General features: G+C 37.9%; 1 protein-coding gene across 3 annotated transcripts in view; it reads right to left on the bottom strand.

The window, feature by feature from the left end:
- The window catches only part of VPS52 (VPS52 subunit of GARP complex), a 42083-nt gene that overhangs the window by 1602 nt on the left and 19057 nt on the right, over positions 1-21424 (bottom strand). For 2 of the 3 annotated variants that reach the window (XM_058857409.1, XM_058857412.1), the window contains 7 exons: positions 18112-18230; positions 13354-13477; positions 10383-10478; positions 7605-7712; positions 5378-5443; positions 3397-3508; positions 2282-2400 (listed from right to left, as the gene is read on the bottom strand). In XM_058857409.1, the coding sequence (XP_058713392.1) occupies positions 2282-2400; positions 3397-3508; positions 5378-5443; positions 7605-7712; positions 10383-10478; positions 13354-13477; positions 18112-18230 (744 nt within the window). The remainder of the gene's footprint in view (positions 1-2281; positions 2401-3396; positions 3509-5377; positions 5444-7604; positions 7713-10382; positions 10479-13353; positions 13478-18111; positions 18231-21424) is intronic. The other variant, XM_058857411.1, reaches the window with a different exon arrangement.

Raw genomic sequence — 21424 nt, 5'->3', positions numbered from 1 at the left:
ACATTTTTTTCTTATTTTTTTCCTATTTTTTTCCTATTTTTTTTCCCATTTTTTCCCTTTTTTTTCCCATTTTTTTCCCTTTTTTTCCCCATTTTTTCCCCCTTTTTTTCAATTTCTTTCCATATTTTATCCCATTTTTTTCCCATTTTTTCCCATTTTTTCCCCATTTTTCCCCTTTTCCCCCTGGATCAGCTGCGTCAGCGCTGCCTGCAAACGCAGGAAACAGAATTCCCAAATTTTCCCATCTTTTCCCAGTTTTTTCCCATTTTTTCCCACTTTTTTCCCATTTTTTTTCTATTTTTTTCCCTTTTTTTTTCCACATTTTTTCTTATTTTTTTCCTATTTTTTCCTATTTTTTTTCCCATTTTTACCCCATTTTTTTCCCATTTTTGTCCCATTTTTTTCCCATTTTTTCCCCTCTTTTCCCCATTTTTTCCCTTTTTTTTCCCCATTTTTTCCCCCTTTTTTTCAATTTTTTTCCACATTTTTTCCCATTTTTTTCCCCTTTTTTCCCATTTTTTCCCCATTTTTCCCCTTTTCCCTCTGGATCAGCTGCGTCAGCGCCGCCTGGAAACGCAGGAAACAGAATTCCCAACTTTTCCCATTTTTTCCCACTTTTTTCCCATTTTTTTTCTATTTTTTCCCATTTTTTTTCTATTTTTTTCCCTTTTTTTCCCACATTTTTTCTTTTTTTTTTTCCTATTTTTTCCCATTTTTTTCCCATTTTTTCCCATTTTTTTCCCCTTTTTTCCCATTTTTTCCCCATTTTTTCCCATTTCCCCCACCTTTTCCCTTTTTCCCCATTTTTCCCCTTTTTTCCTATTTTTTCCTATTTTTTTCTTATTTTTTCCTATTTTTCTTCTATTTTATTTCCTATATTTTTACCAATTTTCTCTTTTTTTTCCCATTTTTTTTCTCATTTTTTCCGATTCTTTTTCCCATTTTTGTCCCATTTTTTTCCTATTTTTGCCCCATTTTTATCCCATTTTTATCCCATTTTTTCCCCTTTTTTCCCTTTTCTTCCATTTTTTCCCATTTTTCCCTTTTTCTCCCATTTTCCCCTTTTTTCCCCCATTTTTTCCCCTTTTTTCCTATTTTTTTCCTATATTTTTCCTATTTTATTTCCTATATTTTTCCCAATTTTCTCTTTTTTTTTCCCATTTTTTTCCCATTTTTCCCAATTTTTTTCCCATTTTTTTCCCATTTTTTCCCCACTTTTCCTCCCTCTTTTTCCCATTTCTGGGGAAGAAATGGGAAAAAAAACAGGAAAAAATGGGGAAAAAAAGGGGAAGGAAAGAGGGAAAAAATGGGGAAAAAAGTGGGAAAAATGGGGAAAAAGTGGGAAAAAATGGGAAAAAAAAAGGGGAAGGAAAGAGGGGAAAAAATGGGGAAAAATGGGGAAAAAAGGGGGAAAAAAGGAAAAAAAAGGGGAAGGAAAGAAGGGAAAAATGGGAAAAAAAGCAGGAAAAAATGGAAGAAAAAGCAAGAAAAAATGGGAAAAAAATTGGGAAAAAAATGGAAAAAAAAGTGGGAAAATGGAAGAAAAAAAGCAGGAAAAATGGGGGAAAAAGGGGAAGGAGAGAGGGAAAAAATGGGAAAAAAGTGGGGAAAGAACGTGGGAAAAATGGAAGAAAAAGCAGGAAGAAATGGGAAAAAAAATTGGGAAAAAATGGGAAAAAACGTGGGAAAAATGGGAAAAAAAGGGGAAGGAGAGAGGGAAAAAATGGGAAAAAAAGGGGAAGGAAAGAGGAGTAAAATGGGAAAAAAAGAGAGAAAAAATGGGAACAAAGCAGGAAAAAATGGGAAAAAAGCAGGAAAAAATGGGGAAAAAAAAGTGGGAAAATGGAAGAAAAAGCAGGAAAAAATGGGAAAAAAAAGGGGAAAGAAAGAGGGAAAAATAGGAAAAAAATTGGGAAAAAATGGTAAAAAATGGGAAAAAAAAGGGGAAGGAAAGATGGAAAAAATGGGAAAAAAAGGGGAAGGAAAGAGGGGAAAAATGGGAAAAAAAGAGGGAAAAATTGGGAAAAAAGCAGGAAAAAATGGGGAAAAAAGCAGGAAAAAATGGGGAAAAAAAAGTGGGAAAATGGAAGAAAAAGCAGGAAAAAATGGAGAAAAAATTGGGAAAAAATGGGAAAAAAAGTGGAAAAAACAAAAAAAAGAAGAAAAAAAACAGAAAAAAAAAAGAAAAAAAATCCAATAAAAAAAGTGGGAAAAATTCAGAATAAAAGGCGGGAAAAGCCACGGGAATTTTGGGAATTTTGGGAATTTTGGGATTTCCCACCTGGATGATTCCGGTGCCGATTCGGAAGTTGCTGAAGGATCTCATCACGTCCTGGCTCAGCGTCTCCACCGCGCTTTTCCAGCTCCCGGAGAATCCCCGGATCAGCTGCGTCACCCGCGCTGCAATTCCCAAAAATTCCCGCTTTTCCACCTTTTCCAACCTTTTTCCCATTTTTTCTCATTTTTTTCCTATTTTTCTCCCATTTTTTTCCTATTTTTTCCCTTTTTTTCCTATTTTTTCCCATTTTTTTCCCAATTTTTTTCCCAATTTTTTTCCCCTTTTCTCCTATTTTTTCCCATTTTTTCCTATTTTTCTCCCATTTTTTCCCAATTTTTTTCCCATTTTTCCCAATTTTTTCCCATTTTTTTCCATTTTTTCCTATTTTTCTCCCATTTCCCCATTTTTTTCCTATTTTTCCCTTTTTTTCCCCATTTTTTTCCCATTTTCTCCCATTTTTTCCCATTTTTTTCCTGTTTTTTGCCATTTTTTTCCTACTTTCCCAATTTTTTCCCAAATTTTTTCCCATTTTTTCCTATTTTTTTCCCATTTTCTCCCTTTTTTTCCTGTTTTTTCCCCTTTTTTCCATTTTTTCCCATTTTTCTCCCATTTTTTTTCCTGGTTTTTCCCATTGTTTTCCCATTTTTTCATTTTTTTCCATTTTTTCCCATTTTGTCCCTTTTTTCCACATTTTCTCCCATTTTTTCCCAATTTTTCCCCATTTTTTCCCAATTTTTCCCATTTTTCCCAATTTTTTCCCCATTTTTCCCCATTTTTCCCCCATTTTTCCCCATTTTCCCTCCATTTTCCCCCATTTTTCCTCCATTTTTCCCAAATTTTTTCCCCATTTCCCCCCATTTTTCCCACCCTTTTCCCCCCTTTTTTCCCCATTTTTTCCCATTGTTTTCCAGCCATTTTTCCCCATTTTCCCCCCATTTTTCCCACCCTTTTCCCCCCATTTTCCCCCATTTTCCCCAAATTTTTTCCCCATTTTTCCCCCCATTTTTCCCACCCTTTTTCCCCCATTTTCCCCCATTTTCCCCCATTTTCCCCCCAATTTTCCCCACCCTTTCCCCCCATTTTTCCCATTTTTCCCCATTTTCCCCATTTTTCCTCACCTTCGTGTCCTCTCAGTTTCTCTCCCTCTCCTCTCTCCAGCAGCGCCTCGGCCTCGCGCACGAACCCAACCAGGCCCCCGAAGGGCGGCGCCAGCAGCTCCTCCACGAACTCCTGACGCCCCAAAATCCCGGGAATTATCGGGAAAAATCCAGGAAAAATCCAGGAAAAATCCCCCATCCCAAACTTGCCCAAATTTCCCCCATTTTTCCCCAATTTTTCCCCTTTTTTTTCAATTTTTTTGCAATTTTTCTCATTTTTTCCCCATTTTTTCCTCAATTTTCTCAATGTTTTCCAGGATTTTTCCATTTTTCCTGATCTCCTTCCCATTTTTTCCCAATTTTCCCACTTTTTTTCCCAATTTTTCCCCTCGTTTTTTGCCCTTTTTCCCCTCTTTTTTTCAATTTTTCCCATTTCCCCCATTTTTCCCCAATTTTCCCCCCAATATTCCCCATTTTTTCCCATTTCCCCCCAATTTTTTTCCCATTTCCCCCAATTTTTCCAATTTTTCCCAATTTTTTCCATTTCCCCCCATTTTTTCCCATTTCCCCCCTTTTTTCCACTTTTTCCCCCATTTTTCCCAATTTTTTCTATTTCTCCTGATTTTTCCCCAATTTTTCCCCCATTTTTCCCCTTTTCCTCCCAAATTTTCCCAAATTTTTCCAATTTTTCCCATTTTCCCCCCCAAAATTCCCATTTTCCCCCAAATCCCCCCTAAAATCCCCAAAATTCACATTTTTTCCCCATTTTTCCCATTTTCCCCCACTTTTTCCTTTTTTCCCCATTTCCCCTTATTTTTTCCCATTTCCCTCCATTTTTCCCATTTTTCCCATTTTCCCACCAATTTTTCCCCAATTTTTCCTCTTTTTTCCCCATCTTCCCCCCAAATTTTCCCATTTCCCTCATTTTTCCCCATTTTTCCCCAATTTTTTCCCATTTTTCCCCCAATTTTTCCCAATTTTCCCATTTTTCCCAATTTTTTTCCCCATTTTCCCCCCATTTTTCCCCCATTTTTCCCCATTCTTTCCCAATTTTTCCCCATTTTCCCCCCATTTTTTCCCATTTTTTCCCAATTTATCCCAAATTTTTCCCATTTTCCCCCCATTTTTGCAATTTTTCCCATTTTTTACCATTTTTTACCATTTTTCCCAATTTTTCCCATTTTTCCCAATTTTTTCCCCATTTTCCCCCCATTTTTTCCCATTTTTCCCCATTTTTCCCCTTTTCCCCAATTTTTCCCCTTTTCCCCCATTTTTTCCCCATTTTCCCCATTTTTTCCCCCATTTTTCCCCATTTTCCCCAATTTTCCCATTTTCCCCATTTTCCCCCATTTTTCCCATTTTTTTCCCATTTTTCCCCCCCAAATTCCCCCTAAAATCCCCAAAATTAATTTTTTTTTCATTTTCCCCATTTTTCCCCAATTTTTTCCCATTTTTCCCCATTTTCCCCCATTTTCCCCATTTTCCCCAATTTTCCCCCATTTTTCCCTCATTTTTCCCAATTTTTCCCCTTTTCCCCTATTTTTCCCCATTTTTCCCATTTTCCCCCATTTTTCCCAATTTTTCCCATTTCCCCCATTTTTCCCCCATTTTTTTCCCATTTTTTCCCAATTTTTCCCATTTTTCCCCCATTTTTCCCCATTTTTTCCCATTTTCCCATTTTTCCCATTTCCCCATTTTCCCCATTTTCCCCCATTTTTCCCATTTCCCCCATTTTTCCCCATTTTCCCCCATTTTTCCCCATTTTTTCCCCCAAATTCCCCCTAAAATCCCCAAAATTCTTTTTTTTTCATTTTCCCCATTTTTCCCCCATTTTCCCCATTTTTCCCCCATTTTTCCCATTTTCCCATTTTCCCCATTTTCCCCAATTTTCCCATTTTCCCCAATTTTCCCAATTTTTCCCATTTTCCCCCATTTTTTCCCCCTTTTTTTCCCCATTTTTCCCGGTTGGATTTTGGGTCAAATTCCGGCGTTTTTGGCTCACCTGGGTCCGTGCCGAGAGAAGCTGCTGGAACCCCTCGGCCTCTTTGCTCTCCTCCACCGCCCGCTCCTGGATCGGAATTCCCGGAATTCCCAAAATTCCCGGAATTCCGGGCGGGAAAATGGGAAAAATGGGGAAAAAAAGGGGGAAAATGGGAAAAAATGGGGGAAAAAAAATGAATTTTGGGGATTTTAGAGGGGAAAAAATGGGAATTTTGGGGGGGAATTTTGGGAATTTTGGGGGGAATTTTGGGAATTCTGGGGGGAATTTTGGGAATTTGGGAGTAAAATGGGAATTCCAGAGGGAAAAATGGGGAAATAAAGGGGGAAAATGGGAAAAAATGGGGGGAAAAATGTGAATTTTGGGGATTTTAGAGGGGGAAAATGGGAATTTTGGGGGGAATTTTGGGAATTTTGGGGGAATTTTGGGAATTTTGGGGGGAATTTTGGGAATTTGGAGAAAAATGGGGGAAAATGGGAAAAAATGGGGGAAAAAAGTGAATTTTTGGGGATTTTAGAGGGGAAAAATGGGGATTTTGGGGGGGAATTTTGGGAATTTTGGGGGGAATTTTGGGAATTTTGGGGGGAATTTTGGGAATTGGGGGGGAAAATGGGAAAAATGGGGAAAAAAAGGGGGAAAATGGGAAAAAATGGGGCAAAAAAAGTGAATTTTGGGGATTTTAGAGGGGAAAAATGGGAATTTTGGGGGGGAATTTTGGGAATTTGGGGGGAAAAAATGGGAAAAATGGGAAAATGGAGAAAAATGGGAATTTTGGGGATTCTAGGGGGGATTTTGGGGGAAAAATTGGGAATTTTGGGGAAAAAATGGGAATTTGAGGGGAATTTGGGGGGAATTTTGGGTAGAAAAAGTGGAATTTTGGGGGTAATTTTGGGTAAAAAATTGGGATTTTTGGGAAAATGCAGAATTTTGGGATTGGGGTTGGATTTTGGGGTGAATTTGGGGGATTTTGGGAAGATTTTGGAGTAAAAAGCAGGAATTTGGGGGTAGAAAAAGGGTTTTTTTTGGTGAAAAAGGGGGAATTTGGGGTAGAAAAAGTGGAATTTTGGGGGTAATTTTGGGGAAAAAATTGGGATTTTTGGGAAAATGCAGAATTTTGGGATTTGGGGGTGGATTTCGGGGTGAATTTGGGGGATTTTGGGGTGAATTTTGGGGATTTGGGGTGGATTTGGGGGTAAAAAAGGGTTTTTTTTTGGTGAAAAAGGAGAAATTTGGGGCAGAAAAAGTGGAATTTTGGGGGTAATTTTGGGTAAAAAATTGGGATTTTTGGGCAAATGCAGAATTTTGGGATTGGGGGTGGATTTTGGGGTGAATTTTGGGGATTTTGGGGTGAATTTTGTGGATTTGGGGTGAATTTGGGGGTAGAAAAAGGGATTTTTTTAGTGAAAAAAGGGGAATTTGGGGTAGAAAAAGTGGAATTTTGGGGTAATTTTGGGGAAAAAATTGGGATTTTTGGGAAAATGCAGAATTTTGGGATTTGGGGTTGGATTTTGGGGTGAATTTGGGGGATTTTGGGAGGATTTTGGGGTAAAAAGCAGGAATTTGGGGGTAAAAAAGGGATTTTTTTTAGTGAAAAAAGGGGAATTTGGGGTAGAAAAAGTGGAATTTTGGGGGGAATTTTGGGGAAAAAATTGGGATTTTTGGGAAAATGCAGAATTTTGGGATTGGGGGTGGATTTTGGGGTGGATTTTGGGGATTTGGGGTGGATTTTTGGGTAGAAAAGGGGAATTTTGGGGAAAAAATCAGGAATTTGGGGAGATTTTGGGGTAGAAAAAGTGGAATTTTGGGGGGAATTTTGGGTAAAAAATTGGGATTTTTGGGCAAATGCAGAATTTTGGGATTGGGGATGGATTTTGGGGTGAATTTGGTGGATTTGGGGTGGATTTTGGGGTAAAAAACAGGAATTTGGGGGTAAAAAAGGGGTTTTTTTGGTGAAAAAGGAGAAATTTGGGGTAGAAAAAGTGGAATTTTGGGGGTAATTTTGGGGAAAAATTGGGATTTTTGGGCAAATGCAAAATTTTGGGATTGGGGGTGGATTTTGGGGTGAATTTTGGGGATTTTGGGGTGAATTTTGTGGATTTGGGGTGGATTTTGGGGTAGAAAAAATGGAATTTTGGGGGTAATTTTGGGTAAAAAATTGGGATTTTTGGGCAAATGCAGAATTTTGGGATTGGGGGTGGATTTTGGGGTGAATTTGGGGGATTTTGGGCACCATGAGCACGGCCAGCATCATGTCGTAGTTGTTGATGAGGAAGATGAGCTGCTCCCGGCGCGAGGGGAACTCGGCCGCCGCCCGCAGCACCAGGTTCTCAACTTCCAGCTGGGGGAAAAATGGGGGAAAAAAGGGGGAATTTGGGAAAAATGGGGGGGAAAATGGGGAAAAATGGGGGGAAAATGGGGAAAAATGGAAAAAAATGGGGGGGGAATGAAAAAAAATGGGGAAAAAATGGGGAAAAATGGGGAAAAATGGGGAAAAAATGGGGAAAATGGGGAAAAATGGGAAAAAATGGGAGAAAATGGGAAAAAATGGGAGAAAATGGGAAAAAATGGGAGAAAATGGGAAAAAATGGGAGAAAATGGGGAAAATGGGGAAAAATGGGAAAAAATGGGGGGGAATGAAAAAAAATGGGGAAAAAATGGGGAAAAAATGGGGAAAAAATGGGGAAAAATGGGAGAAAATGGGGAAAAATGGGAAAAAATGGGAAAAAATTGGAGAAAACGAGAAAATGGGGAAAAATGGGAAAAAATGGGAAAAAATGTAAAAAAGGGGAAAATTGAAAAAAAAAGGGGGAAAATAGGAAAAAGTGTGGGGAAAATGGGAAAAATTGGGGGGAAAATGGGGAATTTGGGAGAAAAGGGAAAAAATGGGGGAAAAATGGTGATAAAGTAAAAAAAAGGGAAAAAATGGGGGAAAATGGGAAAAAACGGGGTGGAAAATGGAGAATTGGGGAAAAAAAGGGGGAAAATGGGAAAAATGGGGAAGAAATGGGGGAAAATGGGGAAAAATGGGGGAAAATGGGAAAAAATGGGGGAAAATGGAGGAGAAAATAGGGAAAAATGAAAAATAAAAAAATGGGGAAAAAATGGGGAAAAAATGGGGGGGAAAATGGAGAAAATGGGGAAAAATGGGAAAAAAGGGGAAAAAATGGGGAAAAATGGGGAAAAAATGGGGAAAAAATGGGAACAAATGGGAGAAAATGGGGAAAAATGGGGAAAAATGGGGAAAAAATGTAAAAAAGGGGAAAATTAAAAAAAAAGGGGGAAAATAGGAACAAGTGGGGGGAAAATGGGAAAAATTGGGGGGAAAATGGGGGGAAAATGGGGAATTTGGGAGAAAAGGGAAAAAATGGGGAAAAATGGTGAAAAAGTAAAAAAAAAGGGAAAAAATGGGGGAAAATGGGGGAAAAAAGGGGGAATTTGGGAAAAATGGGGAAAAATGGGAAAACGTGGGGAAAAAGTAAAAAAAAAGGGAAAAATTGGGGGGAAATGGGGAAAAATGGGGAGAAATGGGGGAGGAAATGGGAAAATGGGAAAAAAACGGGGAAAATGGGAAAAAAGTGGGAAAAATGGGGAAGAAATGGAAAAAAATGAGGGAAAAATGAGAAAAAATGGGGGGAAAATGGGAATAAATGGGGAAAATGGGGGGAAAATGAAGAAAAATGGGGGAAATGGAAAAAAATGGGAAAATAAGGGGAAAAAATAAAAAAAAAGGGAAAAAATGGGGGAAAATGGGAAAAAACGGGGTGGAAAATGGAGAATTGGGGAAAAAAAGGGGGAAAATGGGAAAAATGGGGAAGAAATGGGGGGAAAACGGGGAAAAATGTAGGAAAATGGGAAAAAAATGGGGGAAAATGTGAGTGATTTTTTTTCAGCGCAAAAATCAGATTTTTTCCCGTTTTTCCCGGTTTTTTCCCTGTTTTTTCCCTCCCAGTTTATTCCAGTTCATCCCAGTTCATCCCAGTCCATCCCAGTCCATCCCAGTATCCCCAGTTCCCCATTTCCCACCAATTCCACCTCAAAAATCCCATTTTTTCCCTTTTTTCTCATATTTTTGCCATTTTTTCCCCGATTTTCTCCCGGTTTTTTGCTCCCAGTTCATCCCAGTCCCTCCCAGTCCATCCCAGTCCCTCCCAGTTCATCCCAGTATCCCCAAATCCCCATTTTTCCATCAATTCCCATCAACTTCTCCCCTAAAAATCAGATTTTTTCCCCATTTTTTTCATATTTTCCCCATTTTTCCACGGATTTTCTCCCGGTTTTTTGCTCCCAGTTTATCCCAGTTCATCCCAGTTTGTCCCAGTCCATCCCAGTCCCTCCCAGTTCATCCCAGTCTATCCCAGTTCATCCCAAATCCCTCAAAAATCCCATTTTTCCCATTTTTTTTCATATTTTTTCCATTTTTTCCCCAATTTTCTCCCGTTTTTTTTTTCCCAGTTCATCCCAGTCCCTCCCAGTCCATCCCAGTCCATCCCAGTATCCCCAAATCCCCATTTCTCCATCAATTTTGCCCCAAAATTCAGATTTTTTCCCATTTTTCTCATATTTTCCCCATTTTTCCACGGATTTTCTCCCGGTTTTTTGCTCCCAGTTTATCCCAGTTCATCCCAGTCCATCCCAGTTCATCCCAGTCCCTCCCAGTCCATCCCAGTTCATCCCAGTCCATCCCAGTCCATCCCAGTTCATCCCAAATCCCTCAAAAATCCCATTTTTTCCCATTTTTTTTCATATTTTTCCCCCGATTTTCTCCCAGTTTTTTGCTCCCAGTCCATCCCAGTCCATCCCAGTTTATCCCAGTCCATTCCAGTATCCCCAAATCCCCATTTCTCCATCAATTTTGCCCCAAAATTCAGATTTTTTCCCATTTTTTTCATATTTTCCCCATTTTTCCCCCGATTTTCTCCCGGTTTTTTGCTCCCAGTCCCTCCCAGTTTATCCCAGTTTATCCCAGTTCATCCCAGTTCATCCCAGTCCATCCCAGTTTATCCCAGACCTGTAGCCGTGCCAGGAGGGCGTCGCTCCTCTCGCTGGGCAGGGTTTGGTTGATGCTGACGATGGCGGAGGAGAACTCGGCGTAGCGCCGCGTGATCTGCGGGAAAACGGGAAAATCCCGGAATTCCGGGAATTTTGGGAATTCTGGGGGCGTTCCCGGGCTCTTTCTGAGTATCAGAGAGGGAAATTCGGGGGGAAAATGGGAATTTTTGGGAAAAAAATGGGGATTTTTGGGGATTTCTGGGAAAAAAATGGGAATTTCTGGGGAAAAAATGGGAATTTCTGGGGAAAAAATGGGGATTTTTGGGAAAAAATGGGGATTTTTGGGAAAAAATGGGGATTTTTGGGGAAAAAATGGGAATTTTTGGGAAAAAATGGGAAAAAATGGGGATTTTTGGGAAAAAATGGGAATTTCTGGGGATTTCTGGGGAAAAATGGGAATTTCTGGGAAAAAAATGGGGATTTTTGTGAAAAAATGGGGATTTTTGGGAAAAAATGGGAATTTCTGGGAAAAAATGGGAATTTTTGGGAAAAAAATGGGAATTTCTGGGGAAAAAATGGGGGTTTTGGGGAAAAAATGGGGATTTTTGTGAAAAATGGGGATTTTTGGGAAAAAATGGGGATTTTTGGGGAAAAAATGGGAATTTCTGGGGAAAAAAATGGGGATTTTTGGGAAAAAATGGGGATTTTTTGGGAAAAAATGGGAATTTCTGGGGAAAAATGGGAATTTCTGGGGGAAAAATGGGGATTTTTGGGGAAAAAATGGGAATTTCTGGGGAAAAAATGGGGATTTTTGGGAAAAAATGGGAAAAAATGGGAATTTCTGGGGAAAAAATGGGAATTTCTGGGGATTTCTGGGAGAAAAATGGGAATTTCTGGGGAAAAAATGGGAATTTTTGGGAAAAAATGGGAATTTATGGGAAAAAAATGGGGATTTTTGTGAAAAAATGGGGATTTCTGGGGAAAAATGGGAATTTCTGGGAATTTCTGGGGAAAAAATGGGAATGTCTGGGGATTTCAGGGAGAAAAATGGCAATTTCTGGGGAAAAAATGGGAATTTTTGGGAAAAAATGGGAATTTCTGGGGAAAAAATGGGGATTTCTGGGAAAAAAATGGGAATTTTTGGGGAAAAAATGGGGATTTTTGGGAAAAAATGGGAATTTCTGGGGAACAAATGGGGATTTTGGGGAAAAAATGGGAATTTTGGGGAAAAATGGGGATTTTGGGGAAAAAATGGGGATTTTTGGGGAAAAAAAGGGAATTTCTGGGGAAAAAAATGGGGATTTTTGGGAAAAAATGGGGATTTTTGGGAAAAAATGGGAATTTCTGAGAATTTCTGGGAATTCTGGAGGTGTTTAACCCTGAATTCCCAGAAATTTCCCACCAGAATTCCCAGGATTTTCCTTCAGAATTCCCAGGATTTTCCCCCCAAATTCCCGGGATTTTTCCCAGGATTTTTCCCAGGATTTTTCCCAGGATTTTTCCCTGAATTTTCCCCCAAATCCCCGGGATTTTTCCCCTGAATTCCCAGCATTTTTCCCCGGATTTTTCCTGGGATTTTTCCCAGGATTTTCCCCGGAATTCCCGGGATTTTTCCGGGGATTTTTCCCAGGATTTTCCCCAGAAAAATTCCCAGGATTTTTCCCAGGATTTTTCTGGGGATTTTTCCCGGGATTTTCCCCCAGATTTCCTGGGATTTTTCCCCTGAATTCCCAGGATTTTCCCCCCAAATTCCCGGGATTTTTCCTGGTATTTTTCTAGGATTTTTCCCCCAGAATTCCCAGGATTTTTCCCCGGATTTTTCCTGGGATTTTTCCCAGGATTTTCCCCAGAATTCCCGGGATTTTTCCTGGGATTTTTCCCCCAAATCCCCGGGATTTTTCCCCTGAATTCCCGTGGTTTTTCCCAGGATTTTCCCCCAAATTTCCAGGATTTTTCTGGGGATTTTTCCTGGAATTTTTCCCCTGAATTCCCGGGATTTTCCCAGGATTTTCCCCCGAATCTCCAGGATTTTTCTCAGGATTTTTCCTGGGATTTTTCCCAGGATTTTCCCCGGAATTCCCGGGATTTTTCCTGGAATTTTTCCCCAGAATTCCCAGGATTTTCCCCTAGAATTCCCAGGATTTTTCCTGGGATTTTTCCAGTGGTTTTTCCAAAGATTTTCCCCTGAATCTCCAGGATTTTTCCTGGGATTTTTCCCGTGATTTTTCCCAGGTTTTTCCCAGGATTTTCCCCCAAATCTCCAGGATTTTTCCTGGGATTTTCCCCGGGATTTTCCCTGAAATCCCCGGGATTTTTCCTGGAATTTTTCCCCAGAATTCCCAGGATTTTTCCAGAATTTTCCCCCAGAATTCCCAGGATTTTCCCCTAGAATTCCCAGGATTTTTCCTGGAATTTTTCCAGTGGTTTTTCCAAGGATTTTCCCCTGAATCTCCAGGATTTTTCCTGGGATTTTTCCCGTGACTTTTCCCAGATTTTTCCCAGGATTTTCCCCCGAATTCCTGTGTTTTTTCCTAGAATTTTTCCCAAGAATTTTCCCGGGATTTTTCCTGGAATTTTTCCCCTGAATTCCCAGGATTTTTCCCAGGATTTTCCCCCAAATCTCCAGGATTTTTCTCAGGATTTTTCCTGAGACTTTTCCCAGGATTTTCCCCAGAATTCCCGGGATTTTTCCTGGAATTTTTCCCCAGAATTCCCGGGATTTTTCCAGAATTTTCCCCCAGAATTCCCAGGATTTTCCCCTAGAATTCCCAGGATTTTTCCAGGAATTTTTCCAGTGGTTTTTCCAAGGATTTTCCCCTGAATCTCCAGGATTTTTCCTGGGATTTTTCCCGTGATTTTTCCCAGATTTTTCCCAGGATTTTCCCCCAAATCTCCAGGATTTTTCCTGGGATTTTCCCCGGGATTTTTCCTGGAATTTTTCCCCAGAATTCCCGGGATTTTCCCGGAATTCCCGGGATTTTGGTGCTCACGTAGTGCGGGCGCGTGTCCAACCCCCCGAGGCGCTGGGGGTCGGTTCCCTGCACGCTCTGGATGTGAAGCTCCAGGATCAGCTCAAAACGCGGCCACAGCAGCTCCAGCAGCCACCCCCAGTACCTGGAAAAAAGACACAAATCCCGGAAATTCCCAACTTTTTCCATGGGAATGTGTTGGGAATTTTTTGGGATTTTTTGGGAATTTTTTTGGATTTTTTTTCGATTTTTTTTAGGATTTTTTGGGGATTTTTTTGGGATTTTTGGGGGATTTTTTTGAGAATTTTTTTGGGATTTTTTGGATTTTTTTTCGATTTTTTTTTAGGATTTTAGGGGGATTTTTTTGGGGATTTTTTGGATTTTTTTTCGATTTTTTAGGATTTTTTGGGGATTTTTTTGGGATTTTTGGGGATTTTTTTGAGAATTTTTGGGGGATTTTTTTTATTTTTTTGAGAATTTTTTGGGGATATTTTTTTTTTTTTTTTTTTTAGGATTTTTGGGGGATTTTTTGGGGATTTTTTGGGATTTTTTTGAGAATTTTTTTGGATTTTTTTGGACATTTTTAAGTTTTTTTTTAGGATTTTTGGGGGATTTTGGGGGGATTTTTTGGAGAATTTTTTAGAGATTTTTTTGGATTTTTTTTCGATTTTTTTTAGGATTTTTGGGGATTTTTTTGGGATTTTTGGGGATTTTTTTGAGAATTTTTTGGGGATTTTTTGGATTTTTTTTCGATTTTTTTTAGGATTTTTTGGGGATTTTTTTGGGATTTTTGGGGATTTTTTTGAGAATTTTTTTGGGATTTTTTGGAATTTTTTTCGATTTTTTTTTAGGATTTTTGGGGATTTTTTGGGGATTTTTGGGGATTTTTTTGAGATTTTTTTGGGGATTTTTTTGGATTTTTTTTCGATTTTTTTTTAGGATTTTTGGGGATTTTTTTGGGATTTTTGGGGATTTTTTTGAGAATTTTTTGGGGATTTTTTGGATTTTTTTTCGAATTTTTTTTAGGGGTTTTTTGGGATTTTTTGGGGATTTTTGGGGGATTTTTTTAGGAATTTTTTGGGAATTTTTTTGGGATTTTTTTAAGACTTTTGGGGGAATTTTTTGGGATTTTTGGGGATTTTTTTGGGATTTTTTGGGAATTTTTTAGGATTTTTTAGCGTTTTTTTAGGATTTTTTAGGGTTTTTTTAGGATTTTTGGGGAAATTTTTTTGGATTTTGTTGGGAATTTTGGGGGGATTTTTTTGGGATTTTTTGAGAATTTTTACGATTTTTGCAGGAATTTTGGGGGAATTTTTTGGTATTTTTTGGGGATTTTGGGGGGATTTTTTAGGAATTTTTTGGGATTTTTTTAGATTTTTTGGGGATTTTTGTGGGATTTTTTTAGGAATTTTTGGGGGATTTTTTGGGGGATTTTTTGAGAATTTTTTAGGATTTGGGGGATTTTTTTAGGATTTTGGGGGGATTTTTTTGAGAATTTTTTGGGGATTTTTTGGGATTTTTTTTAGGATTTTTTTTGGCATTTTTAGGGGAATTTTTGGGGGAATTTTTTGGAAATTTTTTTGGATTTTGGGGTTTTATTTTTTATTTTTTTGGGGATTTTTGGGGAAAATTCTGGGATTTTTGGGGGGGATTTTTTGGGGCATTTTTGGGATTTTTTTTTATTTTTTTGATTTTTTGGGGGAATTTGGGGGGATTTTGGGGGGATTTTTGGGGGGATTTTGGGGGGAATTCTTGGGAGTTTTTGGGAAATTTTTTGAGAATTTTTTTTTGGATTTTTGAGGGATTTGGGGGGAATTCTGGGGGATTTTGGGGGAATTTTTTAGGATTTGTGGGGGAATTTTTTACGATTTTTGGGGGGATTTTTTGAAAGTTTTTTAGGATTTTTGGAAGAATTTTTGGGGATTTTTTTGGGAATTTTGGGGGGTTTTTTGGGGGGATTTTTTGAGAATTTTTTAGGAGTTTTGGGGGAATATTTGGGGATTTTTTGGGAATTTTTTGGGAATTTTGGGGATTTTTTTAGGATTTTTTGGGATTTTTGGGGGAATTTTTGGGGGAATTTTGGGGGGAATTTTTTGGGGTTTTCTGGAAATTTTAGGGGGAATTTTTTTGATTTTTGGGGGGAAATTTTGGGGATTTTTCGGGGAATTTTATGGGATTTTGGGGGCAGTTTTTGGGGAATTCCTGAGGAATTTTTCAGGGAATTCCAGGCAATTTTTTGGGGCAAATTCCCAAGCAATTTTTGGGGAATTCCCTTCCAATTTTTTGGGATTTCCCTTCCAATTTTTCAGGAATTCCTTTTCAATTTTTCAGGAATTCCCTTTCAATTTTTCAGGAATTCCCTTCCAATTTTTCAAGAATTCCCTTTCAATTTTTTGGGAATTCCCTTCCAATTTTTGGGATTTCCCTTCCAATTTTTGGGAATTCACTTCCAATTTTTCAGGAATTCCCTTCCAATTTTTCAGGAATTCCCTTTCAATTTTTGGGAATTCCCTTTCAATTTTTGGGAATTCCCTTCCAATTTTTTGGGAATTCCCTTCCAATTTTTGGGAATTCCCTTTCAATTTTTCAGGAATTCCCTTCCAATTTTTGGGATTTCCCTTCCAATTTTTCAGGAATTCCCTTCCAATTTTTTGGGATTTCCCTTCCAATTTTTCAGGAATTCCCTTCCAATTTTTCAGGAATTCCCTTCCAATTTTTGGGAATTCCCTTCCAATTTTTCAGGAATTCCCTTCCAATTTTTCAGGAATTCCCTTCCAATTTTTTTGGAAATTCCCTTCCAATTTTTCAGGAATTCCATTCCAATTTTTCAGGAATTCCCTTCCAATTTTTCAGGAATTCCCTTCCAATTTTTCAGGAATTCCCTTCAAATTTTTCAGGAATTCCCTTCCAATTTTTTGGGAATTCCCTTCCAATTCTTTGGGATTTCCCTTCCAATTTTTCAGGAATTCCCTTCCAATTTTTGAGAATTCCCTTCCAATTTTTCAGGATTTCCCTTCCAATTTTTCGGGAATTCCCTTCCAATTTTTTGGGAATTCCCTTTCAATTTTTCAGGAATTCCCTTCCAATTTTTCAGGAATTCCAAAAAAATTTCAGGGAGAATTCCTGAGCAATTTTTTTGGGAATTCTGAGCAATTTTGGGGGAATTCCTGAGAGATTTTTCGGAATTCCAATTTTTCAGGAACTCCCTTCCAATTTTTGGGATTTCCCTTCCAATTTTTGGGAATTCCCTTCCAATTTTTGGGAATTCCCTTCCAATTTTTCAGGAATTCCCTTCCAATTTTTCAGGAATTCCCTTCCAATTTTTCAGGAATTCCCTTCCAATTTTTTGGGAATTCCCTTCCAATTTTTGGGAATTCCCTTCCAATTTTTGGGAATTCCCTTCCAATTTTTTGGGAATTCCCTTCCAATTTTTTGGGATTTCCCTTTCAATTTTTCAGGAATTCCCTTCCAATTTTTTGGGAATTCCCTTCCAATTTTTTGGAAATTCCCTTCCAATTTTTCAGGAATTCCCTTTCAATTTTTCAGGAATTCTCTTCCAATTTTTTGGGAATTCCCTTCCAATTTTTGGGAATTCCCTTCCAATTTTCCAGGAATTCTCTTCCAATTTTTTGGGAATTCCCTTCCAATTTTTGGGAATTCCCTTCCAATTTTTCAGGAATTCCCTTCCAATTTTTCAGGAATTCTCTTCCAATTTTTCAGGAATTCCCTTTCAATTTTTGGGAATTCCCTTCCAATTTTTCAGGAATTCCCTTCCAATTTTTTGGGAATTCCCTTCCAATTTTTCAGGAATTCCTTTTCAATTTTTCAGGAATTCCCTTTCAATTTTTCAAGAATTCCCTTTCAATTCTTTGGGAATTCCCTTCCAATTTTTTGGGAATTCTCTTTCAATTTTTCAGGAATTCCCTTCCAATTTTTTGGGAATTCTCTTCCAATTTTCCAGGAATTCCCTTCCAATTTTTTGGGAATTCCCTTCCAATTTTTCAGGAATTCCCTTCCAATTTTTGGGAATTCCCTTCCAATTTTTCAGGAATTCCCTTCCAATTTTTCAGGAATTCCCTTCCAATTTTTCAAGAATTCCCTTCCAATTTTTTGGGAATTCCCTTCCAATTTTTGGGAATTCCCTTCCAATTTTTCAGGAATTCCCTTCCAATTTTTGGGAATTCCCTTCCAATTTTTCAGGAATTCCCTTCCAATTTTTCAGGAATTCCCTTCCAATTTTTTGGGAACTCCCTTTCAATTTTTCAGGAATTCCCTTCCAATTTTTCAGGAATTCCCTTCCAATTTTTCAGGAATTCCCTTCCAATTTTTGTGGAATTCCAAAAAAATTTCAGGGAGAATTCCTGAGCAATTTTTTTGGGAATTCCAAGCAATTTTGGGGGAATTCCTGAGGGATTTTTGGGAATTCCCTTCCAATTTTTCAGGAATTCCCTTCCAATTCTTTGGGAATTCCCTTCCAATTTTTCAAGAATTCCCTTCCAATTTTTCAGGAATTCCCTTCCAATTTTTTGGGAATTCCCTTTCAATTTTTCAGGAATTCTCTTCCAATTTTTGGGAATTCCCTTCCAATTTTTTGGGAATTCCCTTCCAATTTTTTGGGAATTCCCTTCCAATTTTTCGGGAATTCCCTTCCAATTTTTCAGGAATTCCCTTCCAATTTTTCGGGAATTCCCTTCCAATTTTTTTTTTTTTTTTTGGGAATTTCTCCATCCCGGGAATTCCTTGGAATTTTTCCCGGGAATTTTTCCCGGGAATTCTCACCCATCCACGGCCGGGACGTTTCTCTTGGCCATGAGGGATCGGAATCTCAGCGCCAGGTGGATGCAGAGGAAGACGGCGATGGCGTCGTAACAGTCGGAGACGTAACTCTCCATGTGCTTCTGGAATGTTCCGGGGGAAAAATCGGGAATTTTGGGGGAAAATCGGGAATTTTAGGGGAAAATCGGGAGTTTTAGGGGAAAAAATTGGGAATTTTGGGGGGAAATTGGGAATTTTAGGGGAAAATTGGGAATTTTGAGGGAAAATTGGGAATTTTGGGGGAAAATTGGGAATTTTAGGGGAAAATCAGGAATTTTGGGGGAAAAATGGGAATTTTGGGGGGAAATTGGGAATTTTAGGGGAAAATTGGGAATTTTGAGGGAAAATTGGGAATTTTGGGGGAAAATTGGGAATTTTAGGGGAAAATCAGGAATTTTGGGGGAAAAATGGGAATTTTGGGGGGAAATCGGGAATTTTAGGGGAAAATTGGGAATTTTGGGGGGAAATTGGGAATTTTGGGGGAAAATTGGGAGTTTTAGGGGAAAAATTGGGAATTTTGGGGGGAAAATTGGGTATTTTGGGGGGAAAATTGGGAATTTTGGGGGGAAAATTGGGAGTTTTAGGGAGAAATTGGGAATTTTTGGGGAAAATTGGGAATTTTGGGGGAAATTGGGAATTTTGGGGGGAAATTGGGAATTTTGGGGGGAAATTTGGAATTTTGGGGGAAAATTGGGAATTTTGGGAGAAAATTGGGAATTGCTGGGGAAAAATCGGGAATTTCAGGGGAAAATCGGGAATTTTGGGGAGAAATTGGGAATTTTGGGGGGAAAATTGGGAATTTTAGGGGAAAATTGGGAATTTTGGGGGGAAAATTGGGAATTTTTGGGGGAAATTGGGAATTTTAGGGGAAAATTGGGAATTTTGGGGGAAATTGGGAATTTTAGGGGAAAATTGGGAATTTTAGGGGAAAATCAGGAATTTTGGGGGGAAATTGGGAATTTCTGGGGGAAATTGGGAATTTTGGGGGGAAATTGGGAATTTTAGGGGAAAATTGGGAATTTTAGGGGAAAAACTGGGAATTTTGGGGGGAAATTGGGAATTTTGGGGGAAAAATCAAAAATTTCAAGGGGAAAATTGGGAATTTTGGGGGAAATTGGGAATTTTGGGGGGAAATTGGGAATTTTAAGGGAAAATCGGGAATTTTAGGGGAAAATTGGGAATTTTAGGGGAAAATCTGGAATTTCTGGGGAAAATTGGGAATTTTGGGGGAAAATTGGGAATTTTGGGGGGAAAATCGGGAATTTCAGGGGAAAAAATTGGGAATTTTGGGGGAAAATTGGGAATTTTGGGGGAAAATTGGGAATTGCTGGGGAAAATTGGGAATTTGAGGGGAAAATCGGGAATTTCAGGGGGAAAATTGGGAATTGTAGGGGAAAATCGGGAGTTTCAGGGGAAAAAATAGGGAATTTTGGGGGAAATTCAGGAATTGCTGGGGAAAAATCGGGAATTTCAGGGGAAAATCGGGAATTTTGGGGGGAAATTGGGAATTTTGGGGAAAAAATTGGAAATTTCAGGGGAAAAATCCCGAAAAAACTCTCAAAAAATTCCCCAAAATTCCCAAAAAATTCCAGCCCCCAAAAATTCCCAAGAAAATCTTCCCAAAATTCTAAATAAACCCAAGAAACCCTTAAAAATTCAAAATAAATCCAAAAAAACCTTTAAAAAATCCAAATAAACAAAAAAAAAGTCTGAAAAAAATCTGAAAAAAAATCTGAAAAAAATCCCCAAAAAAATAAAAAAAAAAAAAAAAAATCCCAAAAAATCCCCAAAAATTCCCAAAAAATTCCCCAAATTCCCAGGAATTCACCTGGAACATTCCAAGAGTTTTTCCCATGACAGAGTTGAACAATTCCTGGGTGGCCACTCCAAAAAATCCCCCAAAAAATCCCAAAAATTTTCGAAAATGCCTCAAAAATGTCCAAAAAAATCCCAAAAAAATCCCTAAAAATTCCATTAAAAGCCAAAAAATTCCAAAAAAATTCCCAAAAAATTCCAGGCCCCAAAATTCCCAAAAAATCTTCCTAAAATTCTAAATAAACCCAAAAAAACCTTTAAAAATTGAAAATAAAAAAACTTAAAAAACCAAAAAAAAATCGAAAAAGAATCGAAAAAAAATCGAAAAAAATTTAAAAAAAAATCCAAAAAAATTCCAAAAAAATCCCCAAAAAATCCCCAAAAAATCCCAAAAAATTCCAGAAATTCCTGGAACTCACCTGGAACATTCCAAGAGTTTTTCCCATGACGGAGTTGAACAATTCCTGGGTGGCCACTCCAAAAAAATCCCAAAAATATCCCAAAAAATGCCCTAAAAATCCCGGAAAAAATCCCTAAAAATTCCCAAAAATTCCTAAAAAATCCCAAAAAATTCCAACACCCAAAATTCCCAAAAAATCTTCCTAAAATTCTAAATAAACCCAAAAAACCCTTAAAAATTCAAAAATAAATTAAAAAAAACCTTAAAAAATCCAAAAAAAATCCAAAAAAAATCCAAAAAAAATCCAAACAATTCCCAAAAAAATCCCAAAAATTCCCAAAAAATTCCAGAAATTCCTGGAACTCACCTGGAACATTCCAAGAGTTTTTCCCATGACAGAGTTGAACAATTCCTGGGCGGCCACTCCAAAAAATCCCAAAAATATCCCAAAAAATGCCCTAAAAATCCCACAAAAAATCCCTAAAAATTCCCAAAAATTCCTAAAAATTCCCAAAAAATTCCAACCCCCAAAATTCCCAAAAAATCTTCCCAAAATTCTAGATACACACAAAAAACCCTTAAAACTTGAAAATAAAAAAACTTTAAAAACCAAAAAAAAATCGAAAAAAAAAAAAAAAAATTTTCCAAAAAAATCCCAAAAAATCCCCAAAAAAATCCCCAAAAAATCCCAAAAATTCCCAAAAAATTCCCCAAAAATTCCAGAAATTCCTGGAACTCACCTGGAACATTCCAAGAGTTTTTCCCATGACAGAGTTGAACAATTCCTGGGTGGCCACTCCAAAAAATCCCAAAAATATCCCAAAAAATGCCCTAAAAATCCCACAAAAAATCCCTAAAAATTCCCAAAAATTCCTAAAAAATCCCAAAAAATTCCAACCCCCAAAATTCCCAAAAAATCTTCCTAAAATTCTAAATAAACCCAAAAAAACTCTTAAAAATTCAAAATAAATTAAAAAAAAAAACTTAAAAAATCCAAAAAAATAAAAAAAAAATCCGAAAAAAATCTGAAAAAAATCTGAAAAAAATCCCAAAAAATCCCAA

This window comes from Poecile atricapillus, chromosome 26, assembly GCF_030490865.1.
Source record: "Poecile atricapillus isolate bPoeAtr1 chromosome 26, bPoeAtr1.hap1, whole genome shotgun sequence".
Lineage (NCBI taxonomy): Eukaryota > Metazoa > Chordata > Aves > Passeriformes > Paridae > Poecile > Poecile atricapillus.
Note: the sequence above shows the minus strand (reverse complement) of the source record. Positions and strands in the feature narration are given on the sequence as shown.